The 25,097-nt window shown below is 42.6% G+C and overlaps 1 protein-coding gene across 3 annotated transcripts in view; it reads left to right on the top strand.

The window, feature by feature from the left end:
- GRM1 (glutamate receptor, metabotropic 1) overlaps positions 1 to 25,097 on the top strand; it is a 202,331-nt gene that overhangs the window by 162,917 nt on the left and 14,317 nt on the right. For all 3 annotated transcript variants that reach the window (XM_009325395.1, XM_009325404.1, XM_009325412.1), the window contains exons 7-9: positions 1,484 to 1,652; positions 3,474 to 3,600; positions 8,785 to 9,715. In XM_009325395.1, coding sequence (XP_009323670.1) covers positions 1,484 to 1,652; positions 3,474 to 3,600; positions 8,785 to 9,715 — 1,227 coding nt within the window. The remainder of the gene's footprint in view (positions 1 to 1,483; positions 1,653 to 3,473; positions 3,601 to 8,784; positions 9,716 to 25,097) is intronic.

Here is a 25,097-nt window from a genome sequence, read left to right as displayed (position 1 = left end):
TTTACTCCTGTCTGTTGAGTCTACATTATAAAGTGCCGGCTCTTATTGCTTCTTGCTATCCTGATTCTTCACAATCCTGAAAACAGCATTCTTTTTTTTATGTTCTTCTTTTGCAAGAACTGTGATATGCGAAGGAATTGTTTCCTAGTGAATTTGAAATTTACCCCTTTTCTAAGCAGCTCCTCAATTAGTAGCTGATTGCCAACCAATGGAGCTGCCTTCTGCTTGGAGCTCCATTGAACTCAGTGGCAAGAGTCCAATGTGATTCCCTTTTCCCATGTGATTCAGTGGAGCTCTGCAGTGGCACTGATATTTTCTAAGCATGCATATTTGCAAGACAGGTCTAAATACAGTTGTAAATATGCAGGTCTTTAAATCATCTTTAACTAGAGAGATCCCAAAGACTCAATTAAGAAAAACAGACATCTAGAGTGTAATTCTAGCACCTCTTTCCTCTGTAAAGTGCAGAGAGAGTTGAAATTTTGCATGTTTGAACCTCAGAAGGGAAAAGAAAGAAATGGATATGTCTCTCTCTTTGCCCACAACCAAGCATCCCAGTGCCGATTTCTGGTTCTCAGCCCTCTTTCTCTTGTCCTTTTTTAAACAAAGCCCTCCCCCTTCTCATCTTAGGAGGCCAGGCTGTAGGTCCAGCCTCTTTTGTGGTTCTTCCTCTCTGTGCACTCTCCAATATTCATTCTCCCATTCTTGCTTATTTCCTACTAAGAAATGACCACAGTTAATCACTGCTTTGCACAAGCCACGTTCTGTGGGTTAGAGAAGGAACAGAATAATTAGCAGTAAAGGATGTGCACACATCAGGTCCAACACATGGAAGGCCATGATGGAGGCAGGGAAGCTGAATGTTTATTGTAGCAGTGTTTTATGCTTCCTTTACATTAGCCTTAGGAAGTCTTTTCCTCCTTGCTAGGGCGAGGAAGTAAATTTTGTGCCTGAGCTGCTAACTTTTCCTGACAGTCTCACTGGGCTGGGCAACATAAATAGTTGAACTAGTGCTTACAGTTAACTTACGGCATACCAGTTCAGTTAGCTTGAGCATTTCTACTGATTACTTTAGAGCTCCCAGCAGGGGCTATACTGCAACCAACCTGTATGTAGGCACCAAGCGAATGTTAAAGACATCTTGAAAAATGGCTGAAAAACACACCATCCAGACAGTGCCTACATGTGCATCTTTAGCAGAGCTTGCTGTCTTTGATGTGCAGTTCTTCCTGGACACACAACTTTTTACCCACAGTTCTATGTAAGCAGGGCAGGCAGTCGGTAATTGTGTGGCAATCATCAGAGCTGTCATTTCCCATGATTCTGCTGCAAATCCTACAGTATTTGGTGTTTCCGTGAAACTCTAGTCCCTGGTGTTAAAGGATGACATGAATATTTATGGAGGCAGAAGGAGAAGGGCAAGGTAAATTTTTATCCTTTGTGTTGCAGGACAGTGACTCGCTTTCTCTTTTTTCCCTTGCAGGTATGACATCATGAACCTGCAGTACATAGAGCCCAACCGCTATGACTACGTCCTCATTGGGACCTGGCACGAAGGCGTGCTCAACATCGATGACTACAGGATTCAGATGAATAAGAGTGGAATGGTCCGATCAGTGTGCAGTGAGCCTTGCTTGAAGGGCCAGATTAAGGTATGCCTCAGACACTTTCTGCTATAGAAATGTGAATAACCAGTCAGTGTTTTTTTCCCTAAACCCAAGCAAGCTTCTTTCAAGCCAAGGGATAGGACTTCCTTTTCTTCAGGAAAGCCAAAAATATAGAAAGACTCATAGATTAACATCTTACTCTTACAATCCCATATACAGGCCCATGTTTTCTAAAATTGCCCTTTGTAGTGATGCAGAATCTTCTAGTGTTATAGGATTTGAATTTCACCTTATGCGAGAAAGAGCAAGATTTTCACTTAGTCATTGCCTACAACATTCAGTGGCTGTGATTCACATGACCCATGGGAATCCAGTATTTTGTTCCAGCAACAACACCTGCAAGAAAAAGGGGGGGAAAAAAAGCCTATTTGTATCTCATGTTCACAACAGGAGGTATGGAAACACAAATGAAATCTCTCTGTGTTTACCAAACAGTAGCACTTTTATCAGGCTACAAATAATTTGCCACCTGCCATGTCTGGATGACATAAAGACATGCTCATACTATCAAAATGGTATGGATGCAGTAAGTTTAAAATGGCAAGAAGCCCACTGAGGAAAACCACCTTACAGCAGACCTTCCTTTCTAATTTCATTTAATAAGAACATTTGCAGCTTTTTAATTCTATATTGCTACTCTAAGCAAAAAGTGATTGATGATTTGGCAAAGGCATAGTGACATACTCCAACAATCTTGTAGGGGAAACATTATTGGTATTTACTACCCTCCAAAACATCTTTTCCCTGTTTTTGAGATTGTGCAGTTTGTGTATGTGTGTATATGTAAACACCATGCATACAAAATGCCAGCTTCGGCTCCCATTGAAGTCTATTGGACTCTCTCCACAGACTGCAGGAGGAAATGTTAACAAAAAAGCTCACAAAGCCAGCATTCAATAAAACAAACATTTTGTATTTCACTACTGCACTTATCTCTGCATATAGATGGATAGGAAGATCCTGGAGAGACAGCTGGATTCCTCCTTTCCGGCAAACAGAGCCAGAGTCTTTGTTGGAGCCCCATGAGCTGGAGATATCCTTAATCTTTCCTTCAGCCTCAGCATAATGAAACTAGGAGTCAAGACGAGGAAACCGTCGTCTCAACATTGGATGATTATACTTAGCAGCCTTCACAGCAGACATAGTTACAGCTTTCAGGGACATTTGTCTCCAAAAGAGCTATTCCGAAGCATGTTCTTGGTCACTGTGTATTGGTTTTACTTTCTACTAGGACCATTACATCCTTTTAGCAGTGTATTTTTTAATTTGCTCTTATTTGAATTTCTATTTACACTAGTGTAATGAGCCCCAAAGAGACTTCCATGTAAATTGGAATTCATGTGTGTGTGCATGTGTGTATATATATATGTATATGCATGAATCACTCTTTGTTCTAACTTTTGTTTACTGCTTTTTACTATGCAATAGATATTAAGCATGGGCTGAGCTATTTGTCCTGACCTGAACCATCTCTCAGATTAAGCCTCTTCTCAAGTTTGATTGAAAATATAACACTCACCATGCCTCTGTGCCCAAGGGAAAATGGTTTTGTACTTTTAACTCAGAACTGCTCCCCCCAAAACAAAATAGAATTGTGCCCAGAGATTATCCTTGAACTCCTAAGCACAAATTTTAATACACAGGGGTAGATACAGAATCAGGATTCATGTTTTCTAGTTGTTTGAAATGTGCCGTACACAGGAATCCTGTCATATTTTAAACAGCGCAGGCGGTATCTGTTTGCTGGGGGGCGCTTCTGTGTTGTCTTATAGAGGATCATAGCTGAGGATGTATTTTGCATTACAGGTGATCAGGAAAGGAGAAGTGAGTTGCTGCTGGATTTGCACTGCTTGCAAGGAGAATGAGTTTGTTCAGGATGAATTCACATGTAAAGCCTGTGAGCTTGGCTGGTGGCCAAATGCTGACCTGACAGGTAGGGACGTGTCCCTCCAAATGCATTCCCATTTTACAGGGCACAAAGGAGAATGGTGTGTGGTGGAGAGTAAGGTGGCAGCATGCACAGATATTAAAGGTACATACTTAAACACACATCCCAATGCAGTTTAGGGCGAGTGAAAAGTGCTGTATCTTTTAGCTCAGTTCAACAGCAGTGACAACAAAGACGGAAAAATTTCTACGAAGAAGAAATGACATAGTCTGTCTGTTCCTCCCCTTCAGTTAGCATAAGCGTTGATAAATCTGTTAAGACTACTAATGAACTTAGCAGCATTTGCTGCAATTTTAGCAGTGATTATCACAAGAGCTCAGTGCATCCTTGTCAGATTGACTTGATACTCTTTCTGATCGTTCTACCATGCAATTAGTAATACTTTAGCTGGGATTTCAGGCCACTCAGTAACTGACTACCAGACTTTCATTTGGTATAAGGACCATTCTCACTGCACCCGCCAGCAAGAGGAACGTCAACAAAATCCTAAGAAAGGCTGGCAGAAGAAATGGAAACAACTAGAATTGGTGTCCCCTGTGTATATGCTTTGGATGAGTTGTATGCTATGGCATCTTTCTGTTATTTTGTACCTATCAAGGTCAACCTCCACACCTGCTCTGGGCTTTGCAGTAACCATTACCGCAAGAAAAGAGACTTCATGCACTGAGAAGCACCACCTTGACCTTGGGGTTTGCTTTGTATCACTGTAAAAGACAACTGGCACCTCTGCCCCATGCTGCATCTGCAAATCTTGTCTGCCAGTATTCAGCAGAGCATCATTCTTAGTCAGAGAAACAATCTGACTACCTAGCTGAAGATCAAATGTGCAACTTATCACATCTTTGTCCTTTAATATGACTGGCTGGCAACTAGATGCTGCAGCTTTAACACAGTTAAAGTACTCAAACCTTGACTAAATAGTTCTAAGAGATACTGTTAAGCTAGTCACTGAAGCCAAGTGAGCTTTCAGAGGATTTATTTTGAGAGGGAAAGCTGGCCACTTCTCCAGCTAAAAATATATGATTAATCACAATAAACTGGGAAACTTGACCCATTGTCTACCTTGGTTTTCTGTGGAAAATAAGCTATGGTCATGTCCCAGATGTGTGTGTATATACCTCTCACCCCAACCCCCCGCCCGCCCCCCGGCCCCGTTGTGCAACTGAACCTACTTCAAACAGATTTGTCAGGGTACAGAAATCTCAGTGATCATTCGGTTCCTTCAAGTTTCACATAAGTGGATTGTAGGAAGAGGAGTTCTTGAAAAATACCTTCTGTAAGGGCCCCAATTGTGGAAAAACATCTTGTATTACTAGACACCAGAAAATCCACAGCACCCTTCATAAATGTCCTGACCATTGGAAAAGTTCATATCCAAATCCCACCTCCTAAGACACCAGTGTCTGCTAATTTTAAAGCAGATATCCATAGACAACCGGGTTCTGTTAGTCTCGGAGGTTCGCAGAATTGTTTGTATCTACTATTCAGGGAAGAAAACTGGGGCTTCTTTTTAATCAATAAGGCAGAACAAGAAGATAGTGAGAGATCAATGTGCACTTGAGAAAATATGGTTCAGTGCTACCAGCTGCCAAAAATAGCTCAAAAGGGGGCATGTCAAAATGACAGGCACTGCTGACAGGAGTTGAGGAAAGCATCAGTGCTGGAAAAAATCTCAGGGGCATGTTGCAATCTATTAACTTTTAATGAAATCAGTAGATGACCTGCTGATTTGTGTTTCTTCTCAGCAAGGTGACTGGACTGCTGCTGTTCTAAAATCACAGTAGCTTCAGCCAAATGACAGCATAGTCATCGACTGATTTCCTAGAGAACATCAAAATGGCAGTCTGCGCCTGCACAGCTTCTTCATTCTGTCTTATTGAGGAAAAAACTTCTTTTGTTAACCCCTGCAATTCCTTTACTTGTATTGCAGTACAAAGTACAAAGTTGTGAAGAGAAGCTGATGTCATCCTAACCTTTAGGAAAGGCAGATTGAGCTAGATAAACTCTTTGTGGGAGTCACCATTGGTACCATTTAATTTGGAATTCTCTTTTCTTGCCAGGATTTCTCTCATCAAATATGTTTTTATAGCTTGCTTTTGTGTGTTGTATTCATGCCCTGCCAGTCACCATAGCATCTAGACACAGACGTTAACATCTCACATTTCAGATTGTTTTTCCCTTTGCCTTAAATCTTAAATGCTAAACATGTATGCAGTTTTAGTCCCATTTTCCATCGCAGACGGAGGCTCTAAAATCCTTAGTCCCTTTAAGAAAGGTGAAGCACATACTAACCCATTTCCTAAGACATGCTTTTCAAGGTGCTCATCCTCTCCATTTGAAATCAGTCTCTGTTGCTCAGCAATCCTTTCCTGACATTTTAATTTTATTTTTAAATGTACAAATTTTTTTTTAGATTGCTTCCCCTAAATATGTGTTCAGTGAAGTGGAGTCAGCAGGCACAAAGGATTTCTCACCACAGATGATAAAAACCTGACCTGACAAATAGTCACTAAAACCAGTATCTTAAGGCCTTGTGCCAAGAGAAGAGATATCTTTTATAGTATCAGAATCCAATATAAGAAGAATGAATGTCAAGCTAGTAAACCCAGTTTACATAAATCATCTTAAATAAGCAATAAAACAAGATAGGACAGGAAGTTTTATAGAGTTATTATGAAATGAATCATAAAGGTTTGGGTCCATCAGTTACCCGGGATGTGTTAATGACCTCAGAAAACCTCCTGGATTGTCTTATTGGCCTTGCATTATGAATATAATTAAAAAAAATATTAAAAACTCGATTAGCCTTCTGCTCTAGGAAATGATTCATGGTTAAAGTGCAAGGAAAATAGTAGATAAAAGCTACTGAACAGCTTTTTACTAGAAACTTTTAACTGTGAAGCTTTTGCCACTAATTCTCTGATTTTTTGAGGTTTGTGTTAGTTGTTGTGGGGTTTGGGGGGGATTTTTGTGTTGGTTTTTTTTTAAACCTGTAAGTACAGCATTTCCTGGGTATCCTCCCCCAGTCTCAACAAGATTCCCCAGCCCACTTTTTCCTAACGGGGAAATGACCCACCTTCATAGGCGCTGACAACCAACAACTGTTTGCTGATACAAGCAGTGCAGGCAGCTTTTTGCAATGTTTGTAGCATATGTGGCTCTTGGGGCCTGCTGGTGCACAGGAATTACACTGATTTAGCGAAGCAGATTCCTCAGACCTTACACAGGATAAGCTTAAAGCAATCGATAGGCTTAACTACCACGCTGAATCAGGGCTAAGGCTCTGAAAATATCACTTAAGATGGAATAATATGAGTATGGTTTGTTGTTGCTAAGCTTAAAGTCCACATTGAAACTTAACCCTTCCAGCAACCACAGACTGGCTTCCTGATTAAGAAGAGCTTTGCATGTATTAATCAACGAGCAGGAGCTTCTGACTCTTAGTCTTTTATTAAATCAAAGAAGGAGCCAAATTTCACTCAGGGCTGCAGCGGCCAATGGCCAGAGGTTCCCACTTCTAATAAAAAGCTTTTCCTTCACATTTCACCATAAAAATACTGGTTGGAAGAACGGGTTTCCTCACCTATCTGAGTCTTGAACAGACCACTTTGAGCAAAACAGAATTCCTTTCCTTTCTAAAATAAGACCTCCAGTTGCACGTATTATCATTTCTACTGTTTTTGATGTTACAGGTACCTGTAACATCATTACCTGTAGTTAAGTAGACAGCATTACCTGTAGTTAAGTCAGTGCGATACTCTTAGAGACAAAGAGTACAGAATTATAAGACATTCTTTCAGAGTTCATATTTCATTGGCAGACACTAAAAGTTCGAGCAGAAATTTTCCATGTCAGGACTTTGCCTCAGGCTGATTTTTTTTTAATTTCAACAAAAAACATTTTTTCTTTTTCTGTTTCTCAAAATGAGGTTACCGTAAAACTGTTCAACCCTGATCCATACCTCTGCTTACTTCTCCTGTATTTGGAAGGAAGGACTTTACATTTTGGTAGAGGTATCAGTTGGTAATTTTGTGTCACCATGTGGAAGATGCATATAAATTGAGCAAAACTGAGGGCCTCAGAAGCTTTTAGTTCATAGAGGTTGGTTTCTGCAGATATACTCCATACTGAGGAGGAAGGGGCTGAGCACGACTTTTGCTCACCACAGTATCAGAGCTCTTGCTAAGATTTAGCAGCAAAACTGAGAGGAAAAAAAATGCCTCTTACAAGCTCGCTGACACCACCACCTTTTTCCCTGCTCTTCTCAGCCGTGTCCAACAACCCAGACAGGCAGAGGTGATGAGCAGCCAGTCCAGGCTGTGAAAAGCTGGACCAGCGGTGTTCGTAATGGAGACATCTGGGTGGAGAGGTGACTGGCTAGGAGAAAACTGAACTGGAAGGGGAACTGAGACTGGGACAGTGAGGGACTGGGAGGAAAGATACTTGAGAGGTGGGGGAAATGCACAGAAGGTGAGCTGGGTGCAATGGAAACTGGAGGAAGACAGAAATAAGTAGAAGAGGCCATGGATACTTGGGATACCGAAAAGCATTTTGGCACTATGAAGTCAAGAACAGAAATTAGTAAATACCAGAATGAAGGATTTCAGTAACTCAGCTTCACAACCATAACATCCTATTAGCACAGAGGCTTTTATTTTCCCTGTAAAGTTTATTGCTGGTATTACATCTTCAGCTCGGTGGGGAAGGTAGCCAGAGACTCCTTTAATTTGAGTGTGGGAGAGAGCAGTTAAGTACCGTCTTAACTAATACCTATGTTTGCACATCTGTACTAGTCATAAAGGAGTGCCTTTCCAGTTATTTTTTGAAGGCATGCATATTTTGTGGGTTTGACTTTTCCACAAGAATTGAATTACATTATTTATTGGAGATGGTGAAAAGAGAAGAAATTAGGAAGAAAATTCCAAATCTCATTTTCCTTTGTAGCATCATGAGCGAATGTTTGGGACACCCAAAATTGATGGCTGCTGTTTGAACATATTTCATCCAAACTTTTCCATGCTGCAGTTCACTCCTTTGTAAAATGGTTTTAATAATCCATGGCACATAGGCATAAGCTAATGTTTGGATTATATTGGGAGCGAGAAAAAAAAAGTTCTTTCTTCAAACGAATACCTTTCTAACACTCTGTTTCTTTTCTGTACACTGCAGGCTGCGAACCCATCCCTGTAAAGTACCTCCAGTGGAGCAATATAGAGTCTATTGTGGCTGTGGTCTTTTCCTGCCTGGGGATCCTGGTCACCATGTTTGTCACCCTTATCTTTGTGCTCTACAGGGACACCCCTGTTGTTAAATCCTCCAGCCGGGAGCTCTGCTATATTATCCTTGCTGGCATCTTTCTGGGTTACGTCTGCCCTTTCACCCTTATAGCTAAACCCACCACAACATCCTGCTACCTCCAGCGCCTTCTGGTGGGTCTCTCCTCGGCCATGTGCTACTCTGCCCTTGTGACCAAAACCAACCGCATTGCACGCATCCTGGCAGGCAGCAAAAAGAAGATCTGTACCCGCAAGCCACGTTTCATGAGCGCTTGGGCCCAAGTGGTTATTGCCTCCATTTTGATCAGCGTGCAGCTGACACTGGTGGTCACGCTGATCATCCTGGAGCCCCCGATGCCCATCCTCTCCTACCCCAGCATTAAGGAAGTTTACCTTATCTGCAACACCAGCAACCTAGGCGTCGTGGCTCCTGTGGGCTACAATGGACTCCTCATCATGAGCTGCACATACTATGCCTTCAAGACTCGCAATGTGCCTGCCAATTTCAATGAGGCAAAGTACATTGCATTCACCATGTACACCACTTGTATCATCTGGCTGGCCTTTGTGCCTATCTATTTCGGCAGCAACTACAAGATCATCACCACCTGTTTTGCAGTGAGCCTGAGCGTGACAGTGGCGCTGGGGTGCATGTTCACTCCTAAGATGTACATCATCATAGCCAAGCCTGAGAGGAACGTCCGCAGTGCCTTCACCACCTCAGATGTGGTGCGTATGCATGTTGGGGACGGCAAGACACCTTGCAAGTCCAACACTTTCCTCAACATATTCCGGAGAAAGAAGCCAGGGGCCGGAAATCCAAAGTAAGTGATTGACTGCAGGTACACATCTACCTGTATATGCTGCTCTCTTTGCCATCCTCTCTTGGTTGACCATAGTTTGCTGAATAGTAAGGTATGTAACATTTTTTCATCTTGTGTGTAGCAGAAAAGGTGGAAATGATCCTTTAGATCTAAGCCTCAGATGGATATTGACATGTTGCTTCTTATTTTCTCTCCTGCTCTCAAGGCAGCCCTGCACACAACTCCCTCTACCTCTGGGGCAGGTCAGGCAGTGGCAGAGGAACCAAGCTCCATTTGCAGCTTCTCCCGTCTCTCTGTGCATGTGATGGGAATCTCATGCCCCTACGTGCAGTTGCTCTGCATTGTGTTCAAACTGAGGTGCTATTGTAGCCTTTTGGGAAAGGGGACCAGAAATCTGTGTCTGAGTAGTTGTAAATTACATGTACTTGTCTAAGGCCACTGGGATGTGTGTGTGAAAGCTGGGGATTGAACGTTAGTTTTTAAGGTAGTGTTTTGTGACAGTCCTCATGATTGTGATCCAAAAGCATCCTTCATACTATCCCTATGCTCTATTTAATATTCAGAATTATGAGCAATGCTCTTAATCATCATTAGTGTAAACCTGTCCATGTTCTCAAACCCAGTGTTGGTGTGAAAGTTGCAGAAGTCAACTGATGGTGAAAACGAACTTGCATGCACATCTATTGAACCTGTTATTTTCCTTGCTAATAATTAAAAGCAACCCAGGTGCAGCAGAGGGGGAGAGAGAACCATTACTTCAAACAGCATCTCCCTGTGAGCAGCTGTCTGAACATTTGCATTCTTTATTACCTTCTTGCTTTTTAATCTTTAAAGGAGCACCATAGGGCTAGACATGAGGTAAGATTATTTTTATCACAGTTTTAAAAAATTATCAAAATAATAAAGAACCAGTGAAGTCTACATTTCTGAGCTTCCTGATAGAATTAATATTCAGTTAATTTCAAGCTCTTTGGGATCTGTAGGTTTCTCTGAGTCACTCGAGATAGTTTCAATTCAGTTTGCCTAAGAACCATTTTTGTATGTCTTGGAGATGGAAGAAATAAGGATGGAGGTAATACCGTAGAAAACCCATGCTGTGATCAATTTTACCTTTATGCTACTTCAATAGTTTCTATTTTGTTGCCAGGCAGGGGGCGGAAGAGAAGGGAATGGAGACATAAGTAACCCAAATATACAGTTCAGTGTGCCACAGGGGCCACGATAAGGCTGCCAGCTCCTAAGCTAGACAGAGAGGGAGCTGGGAGTAGCAGGCAGGCCTGGGAGCCCCCCATGCAGGGAGATGGCCAAAAATCTCTGTAGCTCGAGCGCTTGAATTTCATGCAAGTAGAAAGATGGAGCCTGATCCACCTTCCTCTGACTCTATGGAAGTTGGATGGGGTCTTCCATATCTGTAAGAAACTAGTGCAGTGTCTCTGCAGAGTAGTCTCTGGCTAACGCTGGTGGTATCTTTAAGATGATGTCTGACAAAAAAAAGGACTATTGAGTATTTTAGATCATGAGAAACTTAGTAACTAATTCTTTGTGGTGCTTACTGTTCTTCTACTTTCACCAAAAAAAATGTACTTTAAAAGACCCAAATGCAATATATTTAGAACACAGTTGATAATATGAGAAAATATTTTATCCTGTTGAAAAACCCAGCTTCACACATTGTCACCTTAAAAAAACAACAAGGCTTACCTGAACTTTTTAGCAATTTGTTTGTTGCATGATTTTAGTAAGATTTTCTTGACCTCTCTGTTGAGCCTGTGTGAGTGGTATGAAGCAAAAAAGCCCTATAGAGTTTTAAGGTGCTCTTCTAAACTAAAAGCTCAACACCTAGTTAATATGCTTCTTTGTCTCAGGTCAAACCTCCAGATCTTTTACACATCAAAATCCCAAACTCTGGCCTAAACCTCTTGTGCAGTTACTACTACATTCTTCACCTAAACCAGCACAGATGTGGAGGCATGCTAGGCTTGCTGTTGGAGAAGGACAGCATACCTCTCTGTACGCGGGCACGAAGAACTGAAAGCAGTGTAGTATACAAGCATGCAGCTTTGGAAATAAAGTCGCAAGACAGCACAAAAAGTCATTTCAGGGCTTTGGAGGGTATTTTAGCTCCTAGCAGAGTCCATTGCAAAGCTTGTGAGGACAGTGCACTGACCCAGATGAAGAAATGTGAGTCACTGAGGAAACCAAGAAGGAAAAAGTAGAATTTGCTGGAGCCTTTGAAGTACCTAGATAACTCAAATATGTAGTCAGGTCCTTTCTGAAACAAGACTTGACACTACTGGAACATGCTTAATGCCCACAGGAATGGCCTCCAGGCTGATTTTCAACATTTTTTTTCATTTCTTACCAAAATCTGGGATTTATTTGCCACTTTTTCAGTAACTCAGATCCCTGAGTGTGTTGCTCTGCTTCTTGAGTCTGTAATTGTCTCTGCCTATGGCCACATTTTTCTGTCTGTAAGTGGCCAGCAGTACTTCACTCAAGAGTGCTTTTCCAGCTGACTTACAACAACTTTCCATCTACTTTCTTGTTATCTCTCTCTTCCTTGGTTTTCTTTTTCTACTTTTTCATTTTCATCTCTCTTTTCCTGTCTGGATCAAATCTCTCCTCTGCTAATCCAGTGAATTCCAATTCGTAAACAGAAAAGTGGCATCCATCTAAATTAAATTGGTGTGCAGATATAGAGTTAAACTGAGTTAGTTTTAAAAATGGAAACTAGTTTACATTTACAAGGACAAGTAAAACTTATATAAGGCTTGATAAAACACTCACATGCAATGTTGTACTGTTAGTTTAGCTAGTATATCTTGGGGACTAGAGGAAGCCAACCCACTCTTCCTTTCTCCTTTCTAAAGTAGAGCAAAAGAATTAACCAGGGAAGTCTATTAACAAAGGATCTATTAGTCAATTCAAAACCTTCAGCTATATCTGGTGCTGATACAGAGGTCAGAAAATCCTCTTGAAAAATGTCTGTCCCAGCTGCATTACCAACAGAGTTTCAATGAAAATAAGCTGTTTAGTAACACTGGTCTTCACTTAAATAACAAAGCAAGCTGCCTTTACTGATCTTTTGCACTCCAAAGAGTGCAGTCATGAGGGTTTGAACTTGTCATGGTTTAATCCCAGCTGGCAACTAAGCACCACACAGCCACTCGCTCACTCCCCCTTGGTGGGATGGGGGAAAGAATTGGAAGGGTAAAAGTGAGAAAACTCGTGGGTTGAGATAAATTTTTTTCAAAGCAAAACCAGGAATTCATTCACTGCTTCCCATGGGCAGGCAGGTGTTCAGCCATCTCCAGGAAAGCAGGGCTCCATCACACGTAACAGTGACTTGGGAAGACAAACGTCATCACTCCGAACATCCCCCTTCCTCCTTCTTCCCCCAGCTTTATATGCTGAGCATGACGTCATATGGTGTGGGATATCCCTTTGGTCAGCTGGGGTCAGCTGTCCCGGCTGTGTCCCCTCCCAACTTCTTGTGCACCCCCAGCCTACTCGCTGGTGGGGTGGGGTGAGAGGCAGAAGAGGCTTTGACTCTGCGTAAGCGCTGCTCAGCAGTAACAAAAACATCCCTGTGTTATCATCAACACTGTTTTCAGCACAAATCCAAAACACAGCCCATACTAGCTACTATGAGGAAAATTAACTCTATCCCAGCCAAAACCAGCACAGAACTCTATCTTATTTGGTTGAGTTAAACTATGAGCAATTACAGCCAGCGCTGTTTTAAATAGAGCTGGTTGGGAACTTTCCAGTGGAATATGTTTTCCATCAGAAAATTCTGGCCTCTCAAAATGTTTCATAGAATTTGGCTTTGATGGAAGGGATCCTCTCTGGGCCAGGGGGACTTTCTTTTTTTCCCATGGAGGGATGAAGGCGCTGGGAAAGTGTGAGGGAACTTTACCTCAACAGCCATTAGTTAAGGCACTCACTTAGGTTAAGAGCATCTCCTTCACTTCCCAGGTGAACGCCCTATAACCGGACTATGCACTGTCCCAGGGCAAGTCTCCTCCTTTCTCTCAGTTCTTGATCAGCAATGTGTCCTGGAACAGAGAAAAAAACCCTGATGCAAACCCTAGAGAAATACTTTGTATTATTCTGTGAGAGAACTTGAACCTAGGTCTGAGAGATCCCTCGCAAGCGTCTTCAGTACAGAGCTGCTCTCAGTCTCTCCCTCTTGTCAAATGAATATTTAAACACTTATAAAAAATGGAACAGCTCCATCAGGAGAGACTGAGAGAGAGTAATATCTGCTGCTTTTATTGAAGCTTTGTGGGGACATTTCTTGTTAGAGTTTGCTGCTTGATGACATTATGAGATCCTGGCTGTTAAAGGATGATGACATAGCAGCATTTTTTAGGAGAGCCTTTTTAATATTTTTTTTTTCCAGCTGTGAGATTGTAAATTTCAGATATGGATCTTGCTGTGATCATTAGCCTGTTCTTGACCACAAATGTTACTTTGGTCTACGAGGGTCAATCATCTTGAAGAACAGCACTCTTGTACAGTGCCTGTATGATTGCTTCCCTGAGGAAGCAATGCTCCTTTCTGTACTACATGCAGAAAAAATAACCAGTGACATTGAAGATGCTGATCTTGAGGAGGGTTCAGGAAACACTTTCTCCAGCCTCTGCTTCAAATGGACCCTACTCAATGTGCAGGAGGCTGGAGCCAGGCCTGCAACCTGCAGGTCTGTTGTGTTGCTCTTCTATAGCCCACATGCACACTTCAAATAGAGCTTGGGCCACACAGCAAGGCTCACCTCTTCTCCCACACTTCTTGCGGGCTGCAGTGGCACGAGAAGAATCAGTGTTGCAGAGGGGACCACAGGGGATAAGTCTGTTGTGCATCTTTGGGTAATTAGCTGCAGGTTTGGCGGTGATGCTGAGCTGTTGCCTTGGTCTTCACATATAAATGATTTTAAATTTATGGTTGAGACCCCAGATCTGGACACCATTTTAGTGCATTTTGATTCAGAGTAAGTATGGATTTAGTTGTCAACATAAGTTGTGTAGCAAAATTTGAGTTGATGGAAAGGCCAACTAGCAAGATTCACTGAGTGGCCAGGGCTCCACATTAATGCGTAAGCCACCTGCTTCCCCTTGTAATTTTAATGTATTTGCTGTCTGCCCCCAGAAATGAATGACTGTTTTTAAGCATTTCCAAACATGTACTTTTTATTTATCTTTTTAACATGTTTTGGCAGTCCATGCCTCTAGGCTGCTCTCACAGGCATGCACCCTAAGCAGCGTCCAGGCAGTCACCTGGGCCAAGGATCTCTCAAAATGGCTTTATTTTACCCCAATAAAAAGGGTCGGGCAACCCAGCATCCCCTAATACGTTCTCCCTGCTTCCTTTACAGGAGCCTGTTCCTGTTCTTCATCCTCTCTCCCTCTGTACTGGGTCCCTATATACAGCTTTTTAGCTGGGAATCAGGTTTCTCAGTTATCTCTAGTAACATGTGTCTGTTCCCTTACCAAGGCTTAAGGAACTATCTGCTTTTTTGTCTTGCCAGTTATAACATTATCTCCAGGTATTCTTAAGTTACTCATTCTCTTTAAATTGACTTGCTGAGTTGCCATTTCATCTTGAATAAGCTGTGCTGACATGCCATGTTTTTCTGGGACTCATTTCACTTGGCGACTCACAGTCCACAAAAGCTTTTGGGCTCCTCAGCCCCTTCATTTTCAAAGCCTCCCACAGACACGCAGTGAGGGGAATCTTAGCATAAGCACGTCCAGAAGGCAGGACATGTTGTTTCACTGTTTTTTCGTGATGGTGGTAGGAAGCAAATGCACAGTGCAGCATGGCAAGAGTTGGAGCTTCCAGAAACAGAGAGTAAATGTTCAGCATGTTCAGCCGCAGTCATACAATTGCAGATCTTTCACAGCCTCTCACTTGATCCAACTTGAGTGCCTCATCATAGTAAGACATACTCAGGAGTATTCTCTCTTCTCGCTCTCACGTTACTACTCCATGCAGTCAATATGCTATCTTGAAGCAGGGGGTTATGGAGGCAAGGGGGGAGAGGAGAGAAGTGTGAACAGAAGACATGGAAACACTTTTTGTGTAAGTAAGAACAATGGCTTTTGTCCTGACCTCTGCAGGCTAAAGTGTGTGAAATCGAACAAAACCAATCTCAACTTGGCACAGCTGCACAGAGAATATTTCACTCCATCCGGCTGAAATGCATCAAAAGATCTGAAACAAGAAGATTTAGTGGAAAGTGCAAGGGCGATTAATAATAACTGGTCACCATTGTACCTTCTCCTATAAAAAAGAATATATTGTTAAATTCCTGCACTTCAGGACACGAGCCCAATCTGAGAAGTCTACAATATATTTATTATCTTCGGTCCTAAATTGTGTCACCTAGCCTGCATCATGTAAGAATTATCTTTAAATGCCTGTTGTACAGATTACTGTCTGGTGTAGTTTTATCTTCCTACAGCATTGTCAAACCAGTATAGAGACAATCGCTGAATCTAATAGGAAACGGTAGGCTAGCTTGCTTTGCAATTGAGAAAACTGATGCAGTGAGTAGACTTCTCATGTCCTGTAGTAGTATCGCATACACAATAAAGACAGCCCTTTATTTTTACCATTACAGACCTTGGAAAATACCAAATTCCAAGGCACTTTCAAGAAGGCCTTTAAACCTGCTGGGCCTGCACAGCCATCCTGCTGAGGCTTACCCCAGAGGGGAAGGCATATTACGGAAGAGAATTTTGAAACAGCAGAAAGGTTGTAAGCTCCTACAAGTAGGAATTAACACAAAGATTAAAAAGAAAAAAAAAAAGAGAGTGGGAAAAATTATACAGTACAGGTTATGTTGTTTATTTAAATGATTTAATTGTTGTTGTATGTATGATCTCTCCAGTAACCTAGCAATAAAATGTTGACGTCCAGGCCCTCTTTTCGGTGCTGACTCTGTAAAGCAGTGGCACCATGGGGTGTAGGGTGCTGTGCTGGTCCGTGGCTGCGTGGCTCCCGGCTCCCCATCAGGGCGCGAGGCTCCACAACCACAGGGCACTTGGTTCGCCCTTGCATCCCACGCAGGGCATATCATGGAGGAGTCTGCTTCCTTTGCAGTGCGGACGGAGCTGTGGCAGCTCTGGTGTGGCTCCCTGGTGCCACAGCTGTCACAGGGAAGACAGGTGGCACCCTGGTCTGGCCCGACTCATCTCCCCGTCACAGCCCTCCCTGGCATTTGCCTAGTTTCCGTATGCAGTGTAGTCCTTCACCGTTTTCTGAGATTGCAGTGCATTTTTGGGAAAGCATCTTGTATGCTTACAGAGATAGTTGAAAGTTTAAATGCCAAACATCTCTCTCTCAGCAGTTGGTACACTTGCTGGCTTTGCTGGGCTATTTACTGGGCTTAAACCATTAATGATTTTGTGGACACATAGCACTGTGTCTCCAGCACACAGTTCTTACCCACTTCTCTTATGTACGTGATGTGAATTTCAAATAAGAAAATGCAGCAAACTCGGCCAAGCTTTTCAGTCCTTGTCAGTATTTTGATTTAAGTGAATATTTAAAACTCCCAGAAGGCAGTTACATGTTTCCAAAGGGATTCTTACAATTGGTGTTAAAGAATTGGAAAGAAACACAAATAAGGGAGTCTGAAACTTAATAATCCAAGAGCAATCTCTTTTAGCCCTGCTGCAGGGTTGTCCATTAAATTTGAGCTATGTAATTATATCTAATATTGTCCTCTTAGCCTTGAATTTTTATTTGCTTTAATAGATATGACGTAGTTCTGTCCCATGCATCTGAAAAAGCACAGAATAGGTGATGAATAACTCTGAGATGTCACTTCCACACTTACATTCTTTCTAGTGATGTAAATGAATCATGTTTATTTAAAAACCGGGCATGGCAAATGTGTATACCAAATTATATACCAAATTGTGTATCTGTGTATATGTGTGCAATATATACGCAATATATGTCTGGAGATAGAGAATTTACTTTTTCCATCTAATGAGAAATAAGGGGTAAGGCTGCATAAGGCACTGTAAGTTTTCCTTGCAAATTATCCCAGCTAAAGGGAGTCCCAGCACATGCATAACCAATCACATGTCACTCCTAAGGCAAGCTGAGGAGAAGGAGCAGGGACAGATATACAATATGATTGGGACGATTGTCATTAAGTACAAGCCAAGAGATCTGGCAGTTCAGCCTTGTCCCTCAGGGTTTCTTTCTGTGACTGAACAGAGGCTGCCCAAGACTACATTTAAGAGAAATAAATAAGAAAAGCAATGAGGTTCTGCAGTGGCTTCCCAGTAAGAGCAATGGGGATAAACCCCCCTCAGATAAAACCCAGGTTATACTGAATTAGTTTACAGGGCACAGTACCTGCACCTGGGCTCCCATCCAGACTTCTGCTTCTTTGTCGCCAGTCAGAGGCACATTTTATTTGGATGGTCCATTTAGGTGAAAGGGCTGTTGTGTAAGGTTTTATGTAATTTCTTCCCTTTCTCAGAAGTTGCCAGTCCAGGGCAGTTTTGCCACTTTCTTTTCATGGGTATTCACAACTCGGTTCTCCCAGGGGATTTTGACAGGACATAAACCCAAGGAATGGTCTCTGAGTGCAGCCTGGTTCTTACCAAAGGACTCCTGGAGAACTTCACTTTACAGCTCCTTCTCTTGTTTTGCTGCTCTCAAAATGCTGAATCACAAAATGTTGTGTAACTTATGGGCACTGCTGTAGCACCAGGCAGCTTTCTATAATGAATCTCAATACTTAAGCACAATGATGCATAGATACACAGTCACATCAGAGGGGAGCTTTGCAGTTATGTACCACAATCTCCGCTTCCTGACTGAAGGGAAGCAAAGGCAGTACTACAGAAATCCTGGGGAAAGCTAGTATCTTTCTTGGCATAAAACACAGGAATAAGGACACCACTTGTAATTTAATTTCTTGCTTGACTGGATCACTTATTACATTTCCTTGTATTTTTGTATTTGTATATATTATTTACTGCATTTTTACTCTGAAATGTAGTCATAACAATCCAGTTAGGATGCTACAAAAATACACCAACTCAACAACTCCGTTCACATGTAGGTATAAGCAAATGATGTTTATTTGCTTAGCACCGTAATCTCACATTGCTTTGGTTAGAATTCTCTCTGTGAGAAAAATAAGGAAGAAATCTTCTCCTTTTAAGAGTGTCAGGTAAATAAATAGGTGTTGAAGGTTGCATCCAGATAAGCACCTGAAAATCTGAATACTTCCCTATATTACATATAGAAGTCAGACTCCAACTCTCATAAGCACATACTTAGGAAAAAAAACCCCCACCAACCCACGTTTAAGGGAGGGTGGTCTGAAATACCATTTTAAAATGCGTAACAGCTATTTATTTATTTAATTCAGCATTTAAAAATGGAAATTAAATAAAGAACTAAAATACAAGTCTCTTAGAGGCTACTTTAAGGTTTTTTAAGTCAAGAATGCATTTTACCTCCTTCTTATCACAAGGTGTGATGTTTCAGCCCTGTGCCTCAGTTATTCACCTCCCCTCAGCAGAAGCAAACAGAGCTGTGACATTTCATGAACACATGATGATTCATGTACAAATACTTGTAGAATAAACACACAGGATATTCTGCAAGTGTTTATTCTGCAGGAATCTCTGAGCCACCTTGTGATTTCATACATCTTTGAGCTAATTTAGAGGTGAACAACAATTTGGGTACTGAAGGATATCATGTGGCTCTCTGATATTCTCTATATAAGGGTAAGGCTATAAAACAGCACAAGCACTATACACATCTATATACAGTTAATACAGGGGTTTGGTTTTTTCCTCAAATTAAGATATAGTCTGAAAAATACTCTTGATTCATCTCAGCAATTCAGTGCAAAGTTACTAATGTGAAATGCAGAACTACTGCTAATTTATTTAATCCTTTTTCATGCTTAGGGACACACAAGCACTTAAGAGCCCAAGAAGAGGACATGCGAGATGTGAAAGGCACCTCGCATTCTGGCTTGTCCACCGAGCTTATCCCTGCCTGTGATGAGTGCTCCCCTTTGCTCAGGGATGCCCCACAAAACAAAACACTGCAAGCCAAACTGCAGATGCTGCAAACACATGCTAACAGAGCACCTGATTTTTAGCAAGACTCTGTAATTCATAGGCGAATCACACTCCCAGAGAGAGAAGATGGTCCATCTCTATTAAGGGACTGTAGGTGTGTATGGTTTTCCACCCTGTTAGAAATTAAATTGTCTGAGCAGAGTTTTATCCTGATTATACAGTGTTAGTCTCAGTCCAGTATTGCTCTATGTTTCATTAGAGAAATATCTTTGAAGACCTTGGTGGATGACACTAGCACATATGTTTTGTTCGCTGTGGGAAGAGGCCCTCACGTTGCTGTCAGTTGATCAGTAATGTGTTTCAAAGCAAATTTGTCAGGATGATGCCGCTGTCACCAAGGCACAAAGACCCGACTATTCTGACTTATATCATCACTGTAATTTGGGAATGTTCTCCACAGCTCTTCCCTATCCTTAGGAAGGATTTGAAAAAAATTTCTCACCAGAAGTAGCTCATGTTAGCTCCCCCCCCCCGCTATTTGTGCTCCCAGAGCTGGGAGTATTTTTGACAACGGGAGTTTTACTAAACTTTGGAAACAAAAGTCAAGCAGTTTCAGCTTACTTATGCCTCAACAGCATGAACCACTGCCAATTGCACTCGCCTTTGTGAGAACACAACCTGCACACCTTTGTGCCTTACCATCACCAGCAGCTGAGTTCCAGTTATTACAGGGACAGGACACAGCACACTAGCCAGGCACCGGCAGAAGCCCATTTTTCTTAAAATACCCCAAAATTCAGACACATTCATTTACAAACACCTGTACTACCTTCTACAACATTTAATGCTATCTTAATTTTTCCATTCTTCACATGACTTTCGTAGAACACAGAACAAGATGCAGAGACTGGTGCTGGATACAATGTGTGGCAAAGCAGAGACTAACTTCTGGCGCACTACTCACTCCAAAATCTGGATGTAGTCTTTGCGAAATGCCTGTTCCACAGATGTTAGTAATGGAACAACTTTCTTCTCTTTATTTTTGTCTACGGTGATTTAAGAGTTTGTAAAGGGAGAAGCGAGGAATTTCAAAATCTCCATCTTCACTTCCTGCTTGACTTTGGGGTTGTTTTAGCTAGTATGGTTTGATGCTTTTTTCACCTGTCTTCTGATACTGTTTTCCATCTCTCCCAACTGCACTGAGTACCATTCACACCCAGAGCAGAGATCTGACTGAGATCTCCTCTGTTCTCCCAGTTCTTAGCTCTGTGCCCCAAGAACTCTGAATAGGCAAAATCAGCATTGCCAGATCTTTGTTTGGGGTTTCCAGACCCAGGTCTGGAATTCTGCAGAACAGACTATGACAGATTTAATGCCCACACAGAAGACATCCACTGTCAAAGAGTCACTAAAAATCATGGCCAACAACAGAATTTATGTTCTCTGCCATCCCAAAGGACTTTAAGAAACCACTTTAAGTGTGGGTTGAAAAGGGAAGTATATTGCATCAATAGAACATCTGCCTCCATGTTAAAGTTGTTAAAGACTATTTAATTTTGAATTAAAGCTAACTCTTTGGAGCATATATGTGCTCTGGCATTCAGCCTCCCACACCTGACAAGCATAGGTTAAAAGGCATTATCACTGTAAACAGCAAACAATTGTGCAGGCTAGAAGTAATCACACAATTTGTCACTTTAAAGCCCACTTGAAAATGAAAAGCTCCAGGTTTGTTATTACTGCATTATAAACAATTGACCATTTCTAGCTTACTGCTTCAGTTATCTCTTCTTAAGCTGTTTCCCCTTCTCTGCTCTGTGGTTCTTCTTTTGTGGCGTGCAGGATGTGGGGTTTTTCCACCCTGTAAAATTAACCTTACAGAGAGAAAAAAAAAAGAAAAAAAGCGAATTATTGTCTGCTGGATTGTCCTTGAGCCAGATCTCAAGGTCAGATAAACATTAATGTCAGCACCAGAGAAGCTATCCCTGCTGCCCCTGGTTTGGGGAACAGGGGTGAGAGTTGTCCCTTTCAGCAGCAAATCATTAGATTAGCTCAGCTGTGTTGCAGCACCACAGCTGGAGATGTCAAAGCTGATCTTAAACTCTAGCAAAACAAGTGCCCCCGATCTGATTCTAGCAGCTCCTCACTAGTAGATGGTTTGCTGGTGTTTGCAGTTTCAGTCTGATCCGTCCCAGGTATCCCCAGAGAATCACAGGCTCAGTTTACACGCCCATCTGCAAGCCACCTTCTAGCTCGTATGCCCTCCTTCTCTTTACCCACGCTGTTTGCAAACTACTAATCTTTCCTCATCCTTAGCGTGTTAAAGCCAGGAACTTCTGCTCTTGTTGCTTTCTTACTTCAAGCTCTTGTTAGTCTTCCCCTCTACTTCCATGGAAAATGTCTTTTTAATGTTCTCTTCTGGCCAATTTTTTTCATGGCACAAGCTGGATCATTTCACATGGTTCAGTTCAGCCTGTTTTGGCTGGCTTGCAAGCCTTGCATTCCCAGATCAACCCTTGTCTATAAATTGAGACTTACTCCACGTTATTCATTTTTTTCCATCCCAAAGCCCCCCAGACCAGCCAACTAACCAGACAGCCAGCAGCAAAATATCCAAAAAACAACCAAACAACAACAAAAAAAGCAAATCCCAGAGTCTGTGTAAGCCCCCACGGAGGGATTATCTACCTTGAGCAGACTGACAAGGACTGACAAGGGGCTATGCTTGAAAGCATAGCTGCAGCAGCACAGATGACTGCAAAAAATGCCGAGCGAGCAGATTAAGCACGTGGGTGGCGTTAACCCTGCTGAGCCATGGGCTGCAAGGGCTGGGCCAGCCGGCACTAACTGGCACTGCCACCAGCTCTCGTGCGTGCCCCAGGTGGCAGGTTAAAGCCGTGAGCACGCAGGGGCAATCCAGCAGCTCTGCAAGGGTCCTCAGGAGCTCGCGTGGGCTCACGGGGGTATAGTGGGAGCACGCATCGGTGTGTAGTGGGGGCTTGCGTGTGTGTGCAGTGGGAGCTCGTGCGTATGGGTAGCACAGGCTCCCGTGGGGTGCAAAGCATGGCCCCAGGGATCTCTGTACTTGCCACTCAATGAGCAGTCCTTTCTCCTTAAGTTATACACATTTCTTAATCCTTAGGGTTATATAAGTTATCTCAAAAATCTCTCCTGCCAACGTCCTGGACAGCCAAGAGATTTGCCTGCAGCTACTTTGGGCTATCATAGCATGTAAATCCACAAATGCTTTAAGCTGCCCTAAGCCAGAAATGACACCCAAAGCCTTCATTTACCCTGTGCTGTCCCTTCACTTATGCAGGGACAAGAGCCTGGACGGCCACACTGTGAACTGGAGCGGGGAACTGATAATTTTGGTTTTTTTCCCCTTTCTTTTTCTGGCTTAGCTGTGACCCAGATTAGTTGTCCCTGTCATTCCCTGCCAGTTGATTGAGCAATTGCACCAGGGGTTGTGCTGGCGCGGAGGGGCAGGTGGAGCAGCAGGAAGGAGCAGCCGGGGAGGGCCGGAGCATTCCCCTGGGCGCACAGCTAGCTCCTGCTGGCCCAGGGTGACCTGAAGTTTAGCCTTAGCTCTGCCTCCAACGTGCAGCTCAGTGCTGGGTCTTTCTGGGCATCCTACTGGGACTATGTTCTGCTTGGTGACTGCGGCCCTTCTGTCCTCTTCGGCAGATGCTCACACCTCGACAGAGAGGGCGTGTTGTGAAATCCCTCCTGCTCCTCAGTCCTCCGCAGGTGATAATTATCTGTATGTCTCACACTGCCTGGCAAGGGTGAATGACCCTATAACCTCCCTCCTGCTTGCAGTGCTCTTTGCTCCACAGCTCTTAATGATTTCTTTCCCTCCAAAAACTGCCACTGCGCCACTGATTAGCATAATTAAGTTAAAACTCAGAGCAATTATTTCCAATCATCGCTTAGCTTGGAATTTGGGACTTGTGTTTTAAAAATGAATTTGTACTGAAAACCTGTCCATCTTCCCAACTTCATCTATTGGCTTAATGAAATATATTGCAGAAGTCTTCTATCAGATCCTGGCTCATACAAAAGGTATTGAAAATTCAGCTCCTCTTCCTACAGGAAAAGGACATGGCCTTGCTTCTTTTTATGTAGGTATCTTTTGATCCAGCCATGATAACCATACATAAAACCTGACCTTTCAAGGACACAAACATCAGAAGATGAACATGCTTCTGCCTAGGAAGATGCTAGATTTAGAGAGGCAAGAGGATTTGGGATGAGTGTTTAGTTGAGCACTTTGCTGATCTTGTTCTACATACAAAGTGTGCTTACCTCCCCAGTCACCTTGCAGACTGCTAGAGGGTTGAGGAGGTGAAAAGCAGGCTAGAAAGTTTGCGGTGTTGCTGAGCTGTCCCTTGGGAGTGTGGAGGGCAGTCAGTCTGAAAGCTGGAGCAGGTACTACTCTAGGATGTGATGGTAGTGTGCCACAAGGCACATGGCACAAGGCTTCTCCTTTCCTGTATTAAAGCTATAGGTTATACATAAGTTCTTAAAAACTAGGGAATGATTCAGGGCTATCACTGTAAGCATCAGCATGATGCTATCATCACCTCTCTTGAATTCCCTCCCCACCTCGCTTTCTTCTTAATGTCATTGATGGTCAGTCGGTTCAGATTAGATTGTATAAAATCCAGGGCTGTGCTTTTCTGTATGTTTTTGACTGTGGGGAATGTAAAAGCTTTTTTTACACTTGGACAACGTCTAGTGTGGAGGATCTCTGACTGTGGCTTCAGATGACAGGTAACACAGTGTCCTGTGCTTCAGTTATCTTGGACGCCAGACAGATTCATTCAATTTGTGTCTGTTTGGGGAGTCTGGATGAGCAGAGAGAGTAATTCCAGAGCAGAAGGTGAATGTTTCTAGTTTCATAGCTGTTCAGATATAAAACATTACAGATAGCAATTTACACTTTCCTACAACCCTGACACAGCTGTTTGCCTCGTGGGATGATTCCTTTACACTTAAGAGAAAAAACAGTGGCAAGAGCGACTCTTCCCTCAGATCCTTTATATTCCTCGCTGCAGATTTCAACAGGCCTGTTACCTACCCTGTTCTGAACGACTGGCTAGAAGCATTTTTCTGCTTCAAAGAACATAAAGTAAAGCAATTAATCCACTTCTTTCAGGAACCCTCTGCACTGCCACCCTGCTTCCTCTGCCAGACTCCCTGTTACTGCACCCAGGGGTTCGTTAGAAAGCAGTTCAGACACTTTCATGATGGTATGCCAACTCCTTGTTCAAATGCACAGAAGATCCATCCTGCCTCTGGGCTCAGGA

Source organism: Pygoscelis adeliae, unplaced genomic scaffold (genome assembly GCF_000699105.1).
Source record: "Pygoscelis adeliae isolate BGI_AS28 unplaced genomic scaffold, ASM69910v1 Scaffold300, whole genome shotgun sequence".
NCBI lineage: Eukaryota > Metazoa > Chordata > Aves > Sphenisciformes > Spheniscidae > Pygoscelis > Pygoscelis adeliae.
Note: the sequence above shows the minus strand (reverse complement) of the source record. Positions and strands in the feature narration are given on the sequence as shown.